This window comes from Anas platyrhynchos, chromosome 10, assembly GCF_047663525.1.
Source record: "Anas platyrhynchos isolate ZD024472 breed Pekin duck chromosome 10, IASCAAS_PekinDuck_T2T, whole genome shotgun sequence".
In the NCBI taxonomy this organism is placed as follows: domain Eukaryota; kingdom Metazoa; phylum Chordata; class Aves; order Anseriformes; family Anatidae; genus Anas; species Anas platyrhynchos.
Genome location: NC_092596.1, coordinates 10,819,879 through 10,840,012, shown reverse-complemented (window position 1 = coordinate 10,840,012; position 20,134 = coordinate 10,819,879). Strand labels below are relative to the sequence as shown.

General features: G+C 40.0%; 1 protein-coding gene across 1 annotated transcript; it reads right to left on the bottom strand.

Annotated features, from left to right (window-relative positions):
* Nucleotides 1–11,844: 11,844 nt before the first annotated feature.
* IDS (iduronate 2-sulfatase) lies at nt 11,845–20,065 on the bottom strand. The gene is made up of 9 exons (XM_027465226.3): nt 19,892–20,065; nt 19,223–19,359; nt 18,531–18,708; nt 17,528–17,616; nt 16,084–16,284; nt 15,290–15,460; nt 14,558–14,684; nt 13,097–13,270; nt 11,845–12,431 (listed from the first exon to the last, which is right to left on the bottom strand). The coding sequence occupies exons 1-9, from the start codon at nt 19,977–19,979 to the stop codon at nt 11,932–11,934; spliced, it is 1,665 nt and encodes a 554-aa protein (XP_027321027.2). The 5' UTR covers nt 19,980–20,065; the 3' UTR covers nt 11,845–11,931.
* Between the last annotated feature and the right edge of the window lie 69 nt (nt 20,066–20,134).

Below are 20,134 nucleotides of genomic sequence, written 5' to 3'. Positions count from 1 at the left end.
GGATTCTGAAGAGATTGAAAGGGGAGGACAGGTAAACTTCCAACTATCTCAACAGTGGGTCAGTAACTGTTCCTATCAAGCTCACTTTTCATGTGAGGACTCACATGGAATGCCCATCATTTTCCTCTTCCAAAGCTTCTCTGAAGAGAAAGACTGGCAGTGGAAATATAAATGCCTACACCTGCTTTCATAAAAATACAGGGTTATCTTTTGTGCCGTCAGGTTTTAAGCAGAATTCCCCATTGAAGTCAATATGCCATAAGCACAAAACTGCCTGTAAGACAAATTATAAAATTACGAATCAGACAGCTGTCCTACCATAGCCCACAAAAGGAAACTATTTGTATAAAGCTGCTATTTATTATTAATAATATAAAATATTTATAATTATACCAGATGTATGAAAATTGTCACAGAGAGAATTTCCCTCTTAGCTCTCTCATTGGCAATGAGCCCATTTTCACAAGCTATAAACAATAACACAAATAACTCTACAGAGATGAGATAATAATGGGACTAATGCTTGGCTTTCTGTGTAAGTGTGCCACCACGTAGCTAAAAGACCTTTTTTCTTGGTCCAAGACAGTAAAGTGTATAAGCCATTTAGAGAGTCTTAGGGAAGAGGCAGGAAATCTGCTAAGTTCTAGCCTTTTAAAGTCAACTTTAATATGCTCACAGATTTCACCTGGAGGTGCAACAACTGTTCTCCTAAAAACAAACAGTATTAGCTGCTTGTTAATATTGTACAACTTTATGGATCTACAGTCTAATAAGAGCACAGCAATGTTAAAAGCTATAGTGTACAAAAATTAATCTTCAGGAGAACAAAGGATAAAGCTGCATCCCAATGTCACTATTGTTACTGTTTTTTGTTGTTGCAGTTTTTGGTGGTTTGTATATATATATTATATATATATAATTAAGTTATTTATATATAAAGTTTTTTCAGCTATTATTCCAGAGAAAGTCACCAGTATGATGCTCAAGTAGCAGTATTTAGATGATCTTTTGTATCTGGCAAGAAAATCATTGTCTTAGGATTTTGTGCTTGCCCCATTTAGAAAATGAAAGTATCAGATCCCCCTGGATTTATTACTCATTAAATGTCTATTCATGGTATGAGCTTACTCCATCCAGTTCTCTCCTTCTGGAACAAGGCCACCTCCTCCACTTGTATCAACATACTAATGCACATCCCCTAATCGCACTACTGCCCCTCTCTACGACACTGCTTGCAAACCCCTTGAAGAGTTCAGACACATTTCTGGGAAAGGGACCGGTGATTGTGTTACTTCCACCTGCCTTCTTCATGTAGCTGCTAGGTTCACAAGACTAAATCCTTCTGAGGTCACACACTCCTTCTTACTCTGGCACTCCTCTAACTCTTTGGTGAGCTAAATCAGGAAAAAGACAAATTTTCGTTGGGTTAGCAAGCCAAAAGAGCTCCCAAGGAACCAGGCATGCACCAACAGAAGGGTGAGGGCAGATCCAGCCAGCTGTGAAGAGCTTTAAAAGGTTAAAAAAGCTTTTTTAGCAGCACACACAAAACCTCCCCAACAATGGCTTGTGCAGTGTCTAGCACTACTGGGCCCATATCCAGCTAAAGGCTCCAGACCCAACTGAGAGCTGGAGATGTGAAACACTGAACATTTTGGAGTGAGGAAACCACATGGCACAACCGAAACTAGAAATCTACCTTTGCCATTTAAGTGAAACAAAGTCAAGTCTGCTAATCCCAGTGGCCTTCATGGAGCCACACCAGCACAGAACTTGATTTACTTTATGAAAGAGGTTAAAAAGATTCCCATTACACTTCCTTTTCCCTAGTCAGTCAATGATCAAATGCACAGAAGTCCTTTCTAACCCACGGGCTGGGGTTTCCTTTTAAAGCTGACTGAATGACAGGGCACTGCAGAAGATGACGGCTTGTCACCATTCACTTCTGGAGCTGGCAGGCTTGGGTTGAGCGCTTTGCCAATGTACAAGCTCCTGAAGCAGAGATGCCAGACCCTAAGAGAGCATAAAGCAGTGATACAGTTCTAACTCCAGCCAGTGACTGCTGTCTGTAAAGATCTATCTGCCTTGCTGGTGCTAAACAGGGAGGTGCTGGTATCACACCAGTGGGTCAGGGTTACTTGGCCACAAGGCTGGAAGTAATTTGCAGGTTGGCTACAAGAGGTTAGCAGTTCTGCAGTCTGAAGGTTGGCTAAAAAGATTTTGGTTTTAATTTTATTTTTTAAAGGACACCACTTTTCAGCCTGATCGCAGTTCCAAGTGTGACTGTTATTAATAACATCCCTACAAAACTAAATACCAGCTCCCAAACTCATTCCCATTGTCTTGCCCGTAACATGTCTAAAGCATAATCCTCTCTTAAACCCAATCAGCTTTAGACTAATGCATTTTGCTGGTCCAACACAAAAAGTTTCCTGTGTTTGCAGACCACAACGGGAGCCCTACTGACCTGGTTTTACATTGTTAGGTCCTCCATTCAGGTTAAGCTGAGTGCTGCTTAATGCAGACCTGCTTTTATATTCCCCCTCTACAATGAGTTTCTGAGAACCTGCCTGGACAAGATACCAACCAGCCTGCACTGAGAAAGCATCAACAAGTTTCCACATTATTCTTAAGCTTCTCCTGAATTTACAGGGAGGTGAAAGAAAAACAAACAAACAAACAAACTCAGTAACCATCACCCAACTGCAGAATTCAGCTGGCATTAACTCTTTTGCTCAGTTTGGAGCCTGGCTTATGCAAAACCTGTGTTAGATAGCACAACCACCACCTTCACTCCTATTTCAGACATTGTCAGAGTGCAAGAAGCTTGGTAAAGTCTTGGGAGTGTGGACGGATGGCAGGCTGGTCACTCTTGATTGCCATGAGATTGCGAACTGCTTGCATCTCTCACCCTAATGTTATTCATTAGAATTACACTGTTCATTACAGTCATTAATATTTTACATTTTGGAAATACTAGGTCTGATTCCACTCTTACTCAGTGTTGCATTAATCACAAAGCAGCTTTTGCATGTAAAACTGGTGGGAGGGAGGGAAACAGAACTTGTGTAAGGGTACTATTGAAAAGTCTTGGCCTACGTTTCTTCATGCAGAAAAAAAAAATCAACTTAGCTGAGACAAGAATGCTGGGAAGTGGTGATTTCTCCTTCACGAAGAATTAGAGCACAGCTCTTAGGAGTGCAGCATTTAAATAAGAATCAGCGTTTTAGCTGGAGACAAATGCACTAATCATGGTCATGAACGCAGCTGAACTAAATGTCTCAGCAAAGCCACTCAGCGATGGCATTAGTCACGATAAAGGAAATGAGTATTTTCAGGATAGGACACACTCAGAGAATACAAACAGAATCTTTTGTGCTTGCTTCTATGGAGGGATGATTTAGAGTATGTATTTAAACAACTTGCTGCTAAAATAACAGCACAATTCAAGATACCCTTTAAAGAAATGTGTCTGGAAGAGAAAGAGTTGCTCCATAAATTGTTTTCTAATTGTCCACATGACCACTGCCTCTATTGCTGCACAGGAACAATTCAGCAGAAAAAAAGAATGGAAGGAATACAGGAACAATAAGGATTATTTTTAAAATAAATCGAAAAAGAAATCTCTATTTTACCTCTGAGTATTTCTAAGCTTATTCTTTATTAAAAAGTGACTATTCTATACTCTATGAAGTTGTAAGGACATGACAAATAGGACTTTGAGCCTATTTGTAAAGCAATCTACTTTTAACCACCTCTGCTTCACACACTGATCTTTTCTTCCAAGCACAGTAGCCAGCACTGGGTGAAAAAAACACCAATGCAACTGACTAGATTATATACAGCTTTAGTAGTAAAAAATTGAAAAATCGCTTTTTAAGGTACATATTGCATGTAAATAAATGTATAACTCATCATTACATAAGAACAAGTTACATCAAAATGGTGTGTTTTTTTTTCTTATTGTATAAAATTTGGAAGCACTACTTTCCATGTTTCTAATAACAAAAAATAGACAGAAGAAGCATTCCACTACTCTGGGCGACACATCTCAGTGAATTACAGCTGCTGATGATGATTAACCAAATCAGAAGTCTTCATTTCAAATGCAAAATAAAATGATATGTCTAGTGGTAGCTAATATCCCACAGCTTTCAGGTTTTCTGCCTTGCATGTTCCTTGATGTGTTGCTGACCTCTAGTCGAGGAGCTCTGGAATTACAGGGCACAGCCTCTCCCACATACACAGATGACATCTGAACCATTTTTACAAAATACTTACAAAATAAAAAACTGAAGGACATTTGCCTCCTTTTACCTGTGGTCATAAGCCAAAGCCTGGAGGTGCAACACAAAGCATAGACAAGCACTACCTGTAAAGCTGATGGAAGGTTTGTAATAGGTTTGGTAAGAGATTATGTGTGGGAACATGACATGTCTTTGCTTCCTAGCTTTCAGTTTTAATGTCTTGTGACTCGTTTAAACCTCTCAAGTGAAGTGAGAGCTTATTGATCTGCAATCAAGTATACGAAAAAAACTTTGAGAAATCCAGAACTGGCTACTATTGCAAACTAATAAATGAAGTGGGGTGGGGAAGCAGGGAAAGAGGAAGGTGGGAGATTTATCAGGCCTAATGAGCATAGAAATTCAAGTATTTTATTACTTTCAAAGAGCCCCCCCCCCCAAAAAAAAAAAAAATGTGAACAACTGACCTGAAAATACAGAAAAATGCTGTCTGACTAGCAGAAATCTTAATAGCATTTTGTTTGTCAAATACAGCAGGTAAAATTAATTTAAAACATTTTACTTCTACAATTACAGAGGGCCTGGACTTCAAACTAAATTGAAGAATAACATGACAGCTTGGCATTCCTGCAATGTCTGCATCTAAACTAACCACAGAACATACACAGGTGATGTAGTCCCTATAACATTGTGAATGAAGGTGTTCAGGGATGCTCCAAGGGTCAGTTCCCTAAGGCAGGGGTAGGTGGCTCTCTCCTCTTAACTGTCTTCCTGTGCTTGGTAGCACTCAGATGAGGATGCACATGCCATGTTTCTTCCTTGCAGTTGTCTGACCCTGATTCTGCAAAGCACATTAAGCGTGCTGCCTAAGTTTAAACGTTTTACTTAATAGGAGCGTGCGTTAGTGCAGAGGGTAACAGTTGACTGTTTCAACTCCTATCTGTATTCAATAAACAATGGGTAGCATCTATTTCTTTCACAAAGTGATTGATATACATGTAAAAATCCTTAAATGAACCATTACTTACAAGTGCAGTGATAAATTCTGATCTCATTTGCATGGCTTTAAATCAGAAACAATGTCACTGCTTTCATGGAGTACCATGGAGTAAGTATACAACATAGAACTCGGTGAAAACACCTAGAGAAGCTTGGAAAAGAAAAAATGCAGACAAGAGTAACATTTACAGAAACAAATCACCCTTAAAGGAGATGAGGGTTTGCAAATTCTTAAAATATGAAGATCCATTTAAAGCAAACCTATCACAGCTTCCCTGTCCAGTGCTATACCTCCAAAATAAATAGCTTTAATCTGTGCTAATCTTATTTCAGCAAAGAAAAGCTAAAGCTGGCAACAAGAAAATGATTATACTATCAAGTTCAATAAGGCAATCTATTTGTTTTTAACATCTCTGACCCTGATTTTGTTTAGTAAAACAAGGTATCTGAATTTTCCAGCAGAGTAGATAAAGGAAAATGATGAGTATCCCACAGCTGCATGTAATGAGGGCTCCCTAAGTAATGGATCACATCCTTCTTGCTGTGAAATATTCAAGAGGGCTTGAGTAAAGAGAACCATTTCCTTCAGCACAAGATCAAACTCGCTTTGAAAACAGGAAAATGTGGGAATTATTAGGATAGGCTGTAGGTTCAATCAAGGATAGATATTATACACTTCATACCTGCCAAGATTTGTCTTCTAGGAATTATGTCCTAATTCTATTACCAGCAAAATATTTCAGAAAAGGCTCTGTTCTTTAAAGCTGCAACAGCAGACGGAGATCAAAACAAACTTTTTTTCCAGACACGTGATTAATACTTGTCCTTTTATGAGGCAATTTGTTGCAAGAACAAGCACTGCTTAAAAATTCACTGCAGTTCTCCGGGCAGGGGAAATATTTCTTTGACTCCACAGGGGTTGTGCAGCCTGGCTTTCCAGGAAGGAGGAAAGGGAGGAGTTCCTTCAGGCAGCAGGATGAGGGTAAGCCTCTGAGGCAGTACAACAAAGCAGGATTAGGCAGTTTGGAGGGGGTTGAAGATGGGAGATGGAAGAAAAAGCTGCTGCTCTGTTTTTCAGAGATGAATTACTACCAGTCTTTTTCAGTTCAGCACCTGTTCTTTATAGTAGTGTCTCCTCTACTCAGCCTACTTCATGTTACCTGTAGGCCACGTTCAGAGAGCTTTGGAGAGGCACAAACAGCCTTGGGTTAAAAGCACCAGATAAGGAATCGATGTCCTTTTAGATCCATGTCTGTTCACAGCTCATCTGACCTCAAGTAAAGGAATTTCAGCTCTCTAGCCTGGAGTTCTCTGTCTGTAAAATGGGAATAATCTCCCTGACTGCCCCTCTATGCTTGTTTGGTCTGAGAGCTAGGCACAGCTATCACTGTTTCTTAAGCACTTGAATACAGGCCAAAACACTGCTAACACGAATAACTATTTGTGGAGCTGGATAAAAATAAGATTTTTTAATACCATGAGAAGCTGCGCTAATTGAGATTTTCCCATCACTTTCTTGTTGACAATATTTTGACGTTTCCCTGCAAGACGAGCTATTTTTAAAAAAAACTGTTTTAGAAACTGGAACTAACATTAGTGAAATGGAGTCCTTCCATTTTGACAGAAGAGAACACTTTTGGTCAAGATCTTTTGCTTTGATTTTATAATTTTGACAAAGCAATTACATTCTCATTTGTTATAATAAAGTTTTATAGTATGTCAAAAATTATACAATAAAAACCAAAATGATGAAATTGAAGGTCCTCAATCTTATCAAAACAAGTTTTCAATAAAACAGTTAACAAAACAGTATTTCTACATAAAATTTTGATTTAACTAAATATTTTCCTAACAAAAAAACCATCTGCAGCCAGATGATATTCAGAGAGCTCTTCTAATTTCTTCTAATGATTAATAAGCAAGCCTTTGTTCAGAAAACTTGCACCGAAGTTTCAGCTGCGCTTGCAGCCTAACATGACCCTGAAACATGACTAAATTCTGACTTCATTTGTGTCCACTTCACTAAGCACCTTCAGTGGGGTGCAAAGGAGGAACGCAGCCCAGAATTCTGCTGAACATTCAGTGCAGGCTGGCCATGGAGTCTGTTCAAACGATTAGGAACATGTAATTGCTTTTACATGGTAAGGAGTGAACCAGGAATCTTTAACACAGCACATAACATACCAGAAATGAAAGACTTCTTGATTCTGCTACTGCATCAGGACTAAAAGAAAAGAGCAAGGTTTTAAATATATGGATAATGCCAAATAGACTGTACTTAGTACAAAAATCACAATACAGTGTCCAGAGGTAGTTTTACAAAAGTGCTTCAGAAATAAATCCAAAGAACTTGTGCAGTCAACACATGTACAAAGCTTACAGATGTTATACTTAAAACATGAAAATAAATCAGAGCAGAAACAGAAAGGCCTGAGTAACTACTACATTCTGCTACACCTAAAATCAGAGAGATAAAATACTTCCTTTCTGAGTCCTGCTCTCTTTAGATTTCTGTTCTATTTTCTTGCTGGATCCTAATCTTTCAGATCATGACTTCATATCTGATTTCACTGTTCATTACATCTTACTGTTCTTTTCCTCTCTGCTGCTTCAGTCTATTATCCCCACTCCATGTCCAAGTGCACATACAGAAATATCAAACTTTGTCATTTTCTCTTGCTTACTCAAAGCTCCATTATAGTTCATCTTGGGGCCTTCACACACTGCTGGATAAAAATGTTCTACGACTCAGCATTGAACCAGGTGTTAATGAGAGAGGGCAAAAGGCTCTTTGCTGCTTCATATGGTAGATCCTGACATTGGTAGTCTCTCTCCTTTCATAAGCAGAACTCCCACAGGCTTCAAAAGGAGATCTGCACATGTAGGCAGAGAAGAACATTGGAGTCAAGATCCACCCATGCAGATCTGAAGATAATTTTCATTAGCTATGAAGTCAGTCAAACACAGAGGCATAAAAAGTTTTGACAGTCATCTCAACTTGGCTGGGAGTTTCTGATGTGAAGAGCAAGGAGGTCTATAGCCTAGAAAACTGAAAGTGCTGGAAAACCTAGTTACCAAGAGGGTAATTCCCTTCTTTATGTAGCGTTTCACATTTGAATGCTAAGTACCCATTAGAGAAAAAAGGAAAAAAAAACACCTTATTCAACTAAGGATCTCAGTTGCAACCACTTCCAAAATATGATCTGAAATTGCCTCTAACCTGTGGGGCTGAACTGTAAGCTGACTGCAGTGCTCTACAGAAGCTGGGTCTGACCATGACATTACACCCACTTCGCCACTGGTGATAATGTGTTTTGTTTTGTTTCTGATGGGGAGCAATAACACGGAATTAAGAAAGATCCTCATTAGAGGCAGCACGTCTGTATCCCATCCCTCATGCTGTGGAACACTCATTCCAGTAGGGGACTCCACTTGACCAACAGAACCCAGCAGCAAGTCACTAATACATAATTAACATGCAACAGTGATTAATTAGCAGCATCTGACCAATAACCAGGACATTCAGCTGCGTTTGCCTGTCTCACAACACAAGAACATTTGCAACTCGCAGGCAGCTATTAATTCAAAACGTACCCTATTTCCCCCAGCAAGTGCAGAGCACAGGCCAAAGGGGGGATTCCAATCTGTTGCACAGCACAGTATGCAGCAACAACATTTCCATACACTCCAGCGTGCACAGCATGCCTGAAATTAGACCTAAATCCTGCCTTTGCAAACAGCAAGCCGTAAACATTCGAGTAGAGTGTTACGGAGAACACCCAAATACACGGCCATCTCCATTTCTGAAGGATTCCTATTCTGCTTTGTAGACAGTGATGTTGCGTTTAGACCTCTGTACATCTATACACTAGGAACAGTACCATGAGCTATGATTGACTGATGTATGGCTGGTTAAGGACCAAGATTTTAAATCCATTGCTTAATTGCTCCTGTACATTAACTTATTAACAGAGGCCTGTTTATTAACTCTGCTTTGTGCCAAGTGCTTACGATGGCTACTCTGGGGTCCCCAGAGGGAATCTCTCCATACATGTACCACAGGTACCGATTCCTGCTGATGCAGCATCATGCTGTTCTTCCAGCTGTTCTGGTGCCATCCAGAGAAATAGGGTCAACCCTGGCATCTAATTTGTTTCTTGATGCTTGGCTTGCATCCTCCTTCCCTCTAGAGAGGGCACTGTTCACAGGAGCACTTTATTTTTATTGCTTCCAGTAGAAGCAGTATCTTGGTTTAAGAAACATTCGTTCTCCCATTGCCTCTGCTGCTTCTGCATTTGTCTCAACCAATTTCACAACAAAACTAACTCACACACTTGTAATAGCAAAGCTTTTTCACTGCTATACCTCACCCATGTCCAAAACAATGTTAGGCCTCAACTCAGCAGCAGACAGAAGGCACCTGCTCGCTAGGTGGACTGCAGCTCAGCTCAGTGCCTTGTGCAATTTCTCAGCAGTGTCCTTGCTCTGAGCATGTGGATACCAGTCCTGATTCACCGCCTGTCAGAGACAATTCTGTTTCATGTTTCCCTAAAACACTACTACATTTTGATTAAGGAAGGTCAAGGATAGCTTTTCCTTTCCAATATAAAGAAAAAGACTTGAGGAAAAAAGTACTCATCACCTACCACCAGGACTTTTATCTCCACTTGAAAAATTAAATTGCCTGAAGTGATGGGAGGCATAGGGAACAGGATGTACAAGAATGTTTTCATGCAAATAAGTTCCTAAAATTACAGCGTGAAGATAAATTTAAGTCCCCAGATGAGTATTTTCACAGGTGTTCTAGCAGAAGAACAAAACACAACGCTCAGGCAGCCAAGTCTAAGACAATACCAATTTGCCAGAGCAATTTTAAATGTATATTGTATTACTGACCTAGCATACCATATACTCAGATTAATCCTTAACACTTCAATACATCCAAAAAAATAACTTTTCCAATATTTGATTTTCCTTTGAAGGAAAGAATGTCAGGGATATAATTAGCTCTAGCTGCAGACTCCAAATCTTTGCCTGGCACCATTGTCAATAAAACACATCTTCAACCAGTGTGAAATTGGTATAGCTACATCGAGCCTGCTACACACAGCTGCAGTATTTCACCCAGCTGAGGATCTCAGTATACATGCATAAGTGAGGGAAAGATATGTTTTCATCAGGATTAATAATGCTGCAGAACACAGAACATCTCGGGCCGAGTAAAACAAATGACAAGTTCATAAGAAATATATTCTTCTAATTGAGTTTAAGGCACTAAATAACTGATGTCTTCTAACAGAATCAGATTCATGGAGGGTATCTCTACATTAATTAGGAGTAAGACTGTCACATGGATTTTAATGAAATAAAGTTATGTCTATGGCTTCTCCAGGATATTAAAGTCAATTTATCTGAGGAAGACAAGTAATGGCTGGCTTTTTCTTTTCACAGGAATTAGAGGAACAGTTCATTGAGGAAGGCAGCAGGAGTTAGCAGTCAGAACAAGCTCTTATCTGCTAAGGTACAGATTCTGGAATTCTGAAAGCCTTGGTCACCAAAATGGAATTAAAGAAATCCAGCAGGCTGATAGAACACGGAACAAATTACTGCCATCACACTAGAGCAGAGCGTACCTCGTGGCAGTGCGCAAGACATGCAGGTAGGACTTAGCTTAGATGTAATATTCACCAAAAATATTTTTCTGAGCTTCAAGCTCCCAAACATGCTGACCTTAATTCATTTGGCCACATGGAAACATACTTACCAGCATAATCTTGGGCAACTACTGCTCCACATCTTGCATTGCCAGACAACACTAAAAACTTACAGCTAAATGAAAGGCTTTTATCCACCTTAGTGCAAATCAAGACTGCCAAACCCCACGTAGCATTTAAGAAAGCAAATATCCAAGTTTCCACCACTGGAGATGAGAAGTTACAGGAAATGACAACCCTTAAGTATGCTGAGCAGTTCAACAACTAGACGTCAGCAAGCTACAACAGCTAAAGGTTTCCATTTATTTTCACCTGTGGGGCCTCTTTGGACTGATCCTCACTACAAACCACAGAGGAGCATACTGGTGTTACCTCAACCCCTCGGTCTTATTCAGTGTTTCAGTGACAAAGGCACTCATTGCATTCACATGAACTCAAAATTCAGACTCCCTCCTATAAGGCGGAATCTCCGATAATTCTTTTCAAAATAAACGCTTTAAATTTTTGAATGAAACAAGAAATTTGCCTTTTAGTCCAGGATGATGACAGCAGGCATCTCAGTTTCTCACTGCTATCAAATGTCTCCTTGATTACTCCAGCTCCAAGTCTCTTAGGTAAAGTTGATAGTATCTTACTGACACATTTTCTGCACAGCCTTTCAAGTACAATTTTTTCTCTTTTCCCACCTTTCACAGCCATTTCAGCACAGATAACATTTCTTTTTCAGTCACTAGAGCACGGAAGAACATGATGTTTCACAGAATGGACTCCATACCCTGTGTGTTCTTTGCAGATGTGTTTTCAAACAAGCACACAACACGAATGCAAAAGTAATTTCACTGACTACTTCAGTGTAATAAGGGCTGAAACAAGACAAAAGCATTAGGCAGTTTTATACAAACAGGATTTTAATTCAGTCTTTGTTCTCTGTACAACAGAAAGGCTTTATTAAAAAAAAAAAAAAAAGTTGCTGAACCCTAGTGCTTAAGGAAACCAAGAAGTTTTTTGAAAAGATGACCATGTAAAGTATTGTTATAAATGTTATAATCCTGGTTGGGATCAATCTCTACCACATACAACTCTCCTGCATGGACATCCTCAAAGTCAGCACTGAAATTGTTAGGATTAAATTGAACCCATACAGTATACCTGTAGTCAATTGTACGCATGGAATAGCCCATGATTCTGATGTCCTTCAGCTCTGGTCTGTCAGAGTTCCACTGAGGAGTGTCTGAAGGCCGGGGATATTGGCTGAATGCAACAGGTTCTTCAGTATGACACCTGTTATTGTCTTCACAACCATCCTCCGTCTCCACCTTCTCTTCAGAGGAGTTAAAATAATGGACAATGCTTGCCCCCTCTGTGCACAGTGCAACATGAAATGAAGTCTTTGGGCATGCAGGAGGAACTTGCAAGCCAGCTAGTTCAGCAAGCGTCGAAAAGAGAGACACAAGCTCAACCACTTTTTTGCTTTGTCCTAGAAGAAGCATCAGAATACCAATAATGAAACATGATGATTTGTCAGACACCAGTGGAACACTTTAGGAACTTATTCTGACAATTAAATTGGTGTTTACTGTAAATGCTTTGTACTGGGTTTGTGGGGTAACATAAGGCAATTAAGGTGTGTCAGTTTGCTCTGAGGATACTAGGCTATGAATTTGACATATTTTAATGAGAAGAGACTTTTGTGCTTATATTTCTCAAATGTGCAAACTCTTCAAGACAATGATCTTCATCACTGAGAAAGAACTCCTCAGAAAGACAAAGCGCATTCCAGCATCAAACGTTTAACCTAACTCCCTCCATCAAAACAGTTTCCAATGCCACCATTTTAAGCAGATGCTACACAGAGAATGTTGACTTACCACTGTTGGAAAGATGGCTATTAAAGGTAGGTCAAATATCCTTTTAGGCATCTACACTACACAACAACAATGTGCCTGTGGACTGACACAGACACCTAGTGTTACCACTGAGCACTAAGGCATAGCTAACCAAAGTAAAACTTTGAGTCTAAACACAGAACATGCCCTTCACCATCTTGGTTCCCCATACAAGTTGCCTGTATGTGAAATATCGTTGCATCACCACTTCTTTAAATACATCCACCGCAAGCAAATAAAAGAACTGGAAACTTACCTTGAGGCACCAAGCCTAAATTATGGCTAAAGGGGTCAAGGTAGGGGAAGATCCTCCCTTGTTGGCTAGCAGCAGCAGATGTCATTCCTGGTACATAAAACATCAGTGGCACACGGGTAGCAACATCAAAATTGCTGTATTTTGCCCATTCACCATGTTCTCCAAGGGACCATCCTAGAAGACACAGAGTATAATTTAGAGCAGATGCCAGCTTGTAATTTAGTAGTCATTTCTTTTTCACCATAAACTGACTCTAGCTGTTGAGGCCTCTAGTCTTATCAAGGTTATATTAACATGCAAGTAACAAATCTGTATTTAAACATAACAAGATTTCTCTCTAATGTGAAAACTATTTCAACAGCCATATAAATATTGCAACTTAATGCTCTCATATCAAGGAAATAATTAAACCCATCTCTATTTCCCCTTCCCTAACTAAGAATTATGAAATCTGCATTAAAACAGCATAAAAGAGGAGCTGTGGCATGTCAATTTTTTGCATCACTTGGCTAGCTATAGTACTGAAAACACTGTTTACAGTAACCATAGGAAGGAAAAAGAAATTCCGTCTACAAACGAAAGCCCAAGTCAGAGTGGCAATTCAGGAGGAACATCTGGAGTTTCTCCAGTACCTGAAGTATTAATTCTTTTACTCTACAACTTGCAAGTGCACACTTGCTCACAAAAGTCAATCCAAATTATATGTATATTTTAAACTGTTTTGGTTAAGCCATATTGTGTTTTAAGCCAGCTAAACCACCTCAATTAAGGAGACCATCAGAGAGTTATCTTAATGAATACTAGATATTGAAACAAACAATTAAATGCTTGAGGTATTTGTCCCACTGTTCAAATTCAAACAGTTTGTTGTTTTTTTTTCATGCATGTGTTTTTTGTTTTGTGTTTTTTTTTGTTGTTGTTTTGTTTTAAAACCACCAGGATCTGGAATGTGCAGGACCCCAATTATTCAAGGGGAAATCAAATTGCTACCAGCTTAGATGTTCTACATGCAGCAATGACAAGTGCAAGAAAACACACTTCAGCAGCTAATGAGAAAGCTTGTCACCCACTGTACCAGATGGCCCTTTACAAATTGCGAAGGGGGAGAACGGGTGGCAATCCTTTAACAGCACTCTTCCCAGCAGGAATCACTCCTTGGGGTAGGAGGTGGGAATACAGAAAGCTCAACCCAGTGTCCTGGCAGACAGCCTTATAACTCGCTGATCACTATTACTCATCAGAAACTCAATTTGATTAAAGACAGAGGTGCCTGCAGTGGAACAAAACTGCAGTCACAGAGGCCTGTGTCAGTCCATTAGCTAGGGACAGACCAGTCAGATATACAAGGTACAGCAGCTCCACTCTACATTATATAAACGTGCACTTGATTCATATGCTAGCTCTGAGTTGCACAATTAAAAAGTTAACAGCAGTGAGCTAAAGGAAGATTTAAATGCTTACCATGATCAGCAGTAAAAACTACCATTGTACTACTTGAGAGTCCTACATCATCCAAAGCATTCAGGAGCCGGCCAACTTGCATATCCAGGTAAGAAACTGCTGCATAATAGCTCTGACGAATCTGACGCTGCAAGTTAAGAAAACAGGAGAGAAGAAAAAAAGAGCTCCTCCATTCCACCCCACACAAATAGAAGAACTAGTGGGTGGCGTTATAAGCATTGTTGAATTAAAGGATTTGACTTGTAAAGCCTGTTTCTCAAGTGGGCACAGGGGCAGTTAGAAAGCATTAACTATTTCCTAGAAGCTTTTTCAGGCAAGATGTTGCAAACCAATCAGATCTGTTCTCCTCAAGGTCCAGTGAGAGCTTATGTTCCCTTATGCACTTTGAAGGCAAAGAGAATCTTACAAAAGATGTACTAAAGGGAGGCTTGAAACAGAAGCAGATCCAGCTGATGAAAACAAACATACATTCTCTTATATACAAACACTCATCCATCAGCAGCAAGAGCAGAAAACAAAAAGAACCAGGAGCACACACTAATATCACTGATTGGTAGTTGACCTCTTCCCTCCTGACCCCAGTCACAGAGAAGGTTTTCCTTAAAAACCTAAACGTGGCAGCATGCAAAAGAGAGCATTTAGCTTTTGGAAGCTCACAGTTGCTGAATACTTCAGAACATCTAAGAGCAGCCTCCTACTCCCTTGCATTTGAATAAGTTATTGACAGCTTACCTGGAAGTCATCTGGAAGTGGTCCATAAGGGAAACTAACATTTAATGCTTGCACATCATCCCTCTGTCTGATATCCATCCAGGGGTTGTATGCCACGGAAGGTAGTTTCTTAGGCACCCAGGGATCTGGGGCTAATGTGATGTTTTCCAAAGGGTACAACTTCAGAAATTCCTTTGCAATGCAAACACACATAAAAGATTATTCTCAGTTCTAAGGCCTCCTGTAAAATTGCATCGTAAAGCAGCAACTGTTTCTCCTTGCATGACCCTTCTGTAATATTCTTATAGTTTATAAGGCTTCACCTGCCCCAAAGTATAACAGGTAGCAATGCTATGTTAATTAGCTCTAACTCCTGAAAAATTCTGAGTTAGTAAGTGGTATTGTACCTAAATTAAATAAATAAAAAAAGCCTCCTGTCTCAAAGCCACCCTGAAATAAAAAGCCCAACATTGCTTCCTCTGAAATAAGTAGAAGTTTCGATACCGACTCAAATGGAGAGAACAAGATCTTGTAAGACCTCATTATGTCACACTCCATCAAGCTAAACAGTATCTCCTTGCAATAGCTGTCACACTACTATGGCGGTAGGAGCCTGACTTTTGGCTGACTGGTCACAACTCCCTCATTAAACATTTTGAAATTCAACACAGACAACTGCTAAAATTACACTGAGCCAATGCTGTTTTTCACCTTGCTTCCCAGAAACAGTAACAATAAAGCATTCATGAAACAGCTCTGAAAAGAAAAAAAGCACTTGTCTAAATTCCTTTCCCCACAGTCTTCAGGTTCCTCACCTGCGGGTACCTCAATGGGATATGTGGTTTGTGGTAACCGACAGCCAGGAAGAATTTTTGCTTCTGGGTTTTCATAACTTTCAGTAAGCGTATGGCCTCTTCAGTGGTTTGAATATCAGGCAGAGTACCACCAGGCATTTCTGTCACATTGACTGGGCACACCAAGTTTGCATAAAGTCTTCCATCTTTTCCCCTGCAAGTCTTTAAAAAAAAGAATTAGTCAAGTAATTTCTGTAGAAGCAAAGAAGTAATCCTCTGTTCCGTAGCTATCAAACCAATTCATTTCTCAGTCCTTCTATCAGCAAAAGGTTCTGCAGATTGGATACAAAATGGAATTTCAAAATTTCTACGAACACTGGAAGCACCAAGTACATTGATGACTGAGACAGAAGGTTTCAGAGGTTGAAGAATGCACTTAATACATAGCAACTTCCATGTCTAAGGAAAAGCAGAATCCTCTCTAAAGCTGGCCAGAAGATGAGAAGTAGTCACACAGGAAAACACACAGCTTCTATAATGAATAGCATCTCTGACCTACTGGCAAGAAGGTAGAACATGGTTATGCTATACACATGCAGTTTTGCTCCTTCTGATCCCAAGAGCTCATAGAAAGCTGCCTGGAATCTACTACTACTTCATTAATTTCTGAGCAAGTGCCAGCAATGGCTGATGTGCAGTCAGCAAGGAAAGATAAATTAGACTACATGGCTGCCAAGAAAAGGTGGCCTCAGCAGGGTGCTTGGGAGAGTTGTTAATGAACATAAAGCAAAGTATGTCATGGATGCCAACAGTGTTGTTAAAATCAGTATTTCTCAGCAGCAAATGCAAGAACAAATATCACCAAGACTGCCTGTAGCCTCATGGCTGGACCTCCAAGCCTTGCAATGTATAGCCTCCAACATGGGATGTTAGTATAGCACTTGCATAAATGCAAAACAGATTCTTTTAGGCAATGCTAAAGAGTAACAAACATTCCAGAAAATTGAATCAGACAGTTTCAGATCATTTAAAGATTATTTTAATTATGAATTCCACTCCCCATCTCAGCTCTTTATTGAATTGATTTAAATTCACCAAGCCCATGACAACATTTTGTCACTGAACAGCACAAGATTAGTATGAAAGCTGACAATAGCACTTCTCAGATAAAAGATTTCATGACCTAGACACAAATTAAAATCACTTGCAAGCACCTTTATATTGCAGAACCATATTTCTAAATTCTGATTTCTAAATACTTAAGAATGGGCACCTGAGTTAACATGACACACCTAACTGAAGCATAGGTCTTCTCTTGTAAGTCCGGGCAACAGTATCAAACTGGACTAGTTGTTTTTCTGCAGTGTTACAACCACTAAAACAGAGTGTAGGCTTGTGCTCCAGAAGGAGAACTTGGTTGTACCCAAAAACCATTCTTTGTTAGCATCCCACAAAGTACCCTTACCTTATCATTTTCATATTTTTCAGTAGAAGGATGAAAGGGTGGAATGGACCAGCTATATGGATAGTCATCATGGTAATTGGATGAAACCCCTGAAAAGGGTAAAGAGCGAAGACATAAGAAATGCTCTAGTAGTTAACTAAATCAGGAAAAGCTCAAACAAATTTGTTTTCAGTTTTGGCTTGTGGGGTTTGTTTTTTTGTTTGTTTTTTTTTTGTTTGTTTGTTTGTTTTTTTTGAATTCTGCATTCTAAATGTAGAAATACTCGAAATGGTCTTTGACAACTCAGAAAGCAATGAAAATATCCAAGAAATAAAAGTCAAAAAGTCTAAGGCAATTTTCCCTGAAATACGTTATTATTGGGGAAAGAGACTCAAGCTTCTCAAAGAATCTTACTTTAGGAAAGAAAAAAAAAAAAAAAAAAAACACGAAAAAAAAGCAGGATTAATAATATGTATATCCCTAATCATATCAATTGAATGGCTATATATCCATACAAGTGTAGTTCTCTAATAAAGAATTACTAGAAAGAGCATCACGTTAAGTTTTTTTTTTTTTAACTCAGTTGTGTTATTGCTTTTTAATTAGCGAACCAACTGCCTATTTAACTGGGAGTATCAGACATATATTCTAAGCCTCCCAGTCCAGACAGCCGATGGTGAAACATGAAATGTATACATGCAGAACCACGACAATGTTCAGTCGTTTCATCTTCAGCAGTTACCTAATTTCCAGACATGTTCTGAGAATTGCAAACATTTGTTCCCAGAATCCCTAAACAATACATGAAAATATTTATTAGATAATGCTCATCTAATAAATCTTGAGCCATTACAGATGAATGTAAGATTAAGATTCAAAGACAACCTATATAATTCAGTCTGCCCCATGATAACAATTCAAGTCATCCACATAGACAGGAATCACATAGCTCATACTTATATGTGAAGTCTGTTTATGGGAATATATAAAAAGTATTTTAAGCAGAGGAAAATTCAAACCGTACCAGGATGAAAAACTTTCCCTACAGACATGGTCATGTAGCCATTCTCCTTGAAATACTGGGGCATTGTGGAATAGTTTCCTGCATGTACTCTCCAGTAGGAGTAGAAATCATACAGTCGGGTAGTATCAGGCCTGCGTCCAGTAAGAAATGACACTCTACTTGGAGCGCACACAGCTTGCTGAGGAGAGAGACATCCAAAAAGAGAATCAGAACGTAAAGCAAAACACAATATATCGCCAGCAACCTACAAACTTAGACAAGGCTGGGCAAAACATCCAAAAGCTCAGAACCACAGCGAAATGTTTTGTATTACTTCAAGCTGGGATGAACAGCATCCTTATTAAGAATATAAATTCCCAACTGTAAAATAATTATCATGAATGGTGAAAGAAAATAATTTTAATTTAGTAAAGCAGCATTTTACTGTTAATAGTGAAAGTGTTTGAGTGATATAATGCTCCTCCAAGGTGCTAAAGAAATACAAGCATTCAAGTGACCTGGTTTTGTTTCTCACCTTAGTAAAGATAAGTCCATACATTACAGTTCAACCTAACCATCTGTTGTCCACTAGAACTACTTAATTTCTTTTTTTTTCCCCCCACCAAAGATCTGCCTAACAGACAATGCCTAACACCTACTGTAATAACACTAGTGTGTATTTCACAGAGATAAAACATTTTTGACTATCTCACCTGTGCATACGCATTGTTGAACACAACGCTTTGAGAAGCAAGTTGATCAATGTTTGGTGATTTTACAAGTTTATCTCCATAGCAACCCAAAACAGGACGTAGGTCATCCACAACTATAAACAAGACATTCATGCCATCTAAGAGAAAACAGAATTAGGCCATATTAGCTTGAGCTCCAGTACATAAAAGCTAGTGCATGCAGACTTAACACCTCCTGGAAGTTTTCTGTATCAAATTTTAAACATGAAGTGGACTTGAGAAAAATCATGGAATCTTTTAATTAAATTATCTAATGGGTTTGTAAGGATAAATACCGGGATTTATAAGGTAAATACTGGGATTCATTCCTTCAACATGTAGGAACTCAGAGGTTCCCTTCTTGTTCGGCCCATGCAGAACTATGGTATTTTTCACTTCCCTTTTAATTTCACCGCTTCCTCCCACTGCATGTTTGCTCTTCGGCTACCTTCAGCTTTGTACAGAAAAAGCGGTGAAAGTCTTTTATGGTTCTACCTACTTCTGAACTTTACTCTGGTGCCCCCAGCAGCCCGCAGCCCTCCAGCGGCGCCCTGCCCCCGGGGGCCACCCTTCACCCAGGACCTCCGCGCCGCCTGCCCGGGCCGGGGGCTCTCATCCGGCCGCCCTCCCTGCCCCCGGGGCCCGCCGCACCTGGGCGCCCCGCAGCCTCCACAGCGAGCACGCAGCCGGCGGCCAGCAGGCAGAGGCACAGCCCCAGTCCCAGCCCAGTCGCCGCCATGTCGCGGGGCCGGGCCGGCGGCCTCCGCCCCGGGGCGGGCTCCCTGTGAGGCGCCGGGGCTGTGGTGGAAGCGGCTCCGGAGCCGGGTCCGCCCCGCACGGTGGCGCCGTCGCCCCGCGCAGCTCCGGGCTTGGGGCTGTAGGTGGAGGGCGGAG

What these genes read in the sequence shown, in the direction of transcription:
- IDS (XM_027465226.3), bottom strand. Translation starts at nt 19,979, where the DNA reads ATGGCGGCGACTGGGCTGGGACTGGGGCTGTGCCTCTGCCTGCTGGCC. An exon ending in AGGGAAAGTTTTTCATCCTG is followed by an intron (nt 17,617 to 18,530) that starts GTACGGTTTGAA and finishes TACCCTTTTCAG; the next exon opens with GGGTTTCATCCAATTACCAT. An exon ending in TCCCATTGAGGTACCCGCAG is followed by an intron (nt 15,461 to 16,083) that starts GTGAGGAACCTG and finishes TGCATTGCAAAG; the next exon opens with GAATTTCTGAAGTTGTACCC.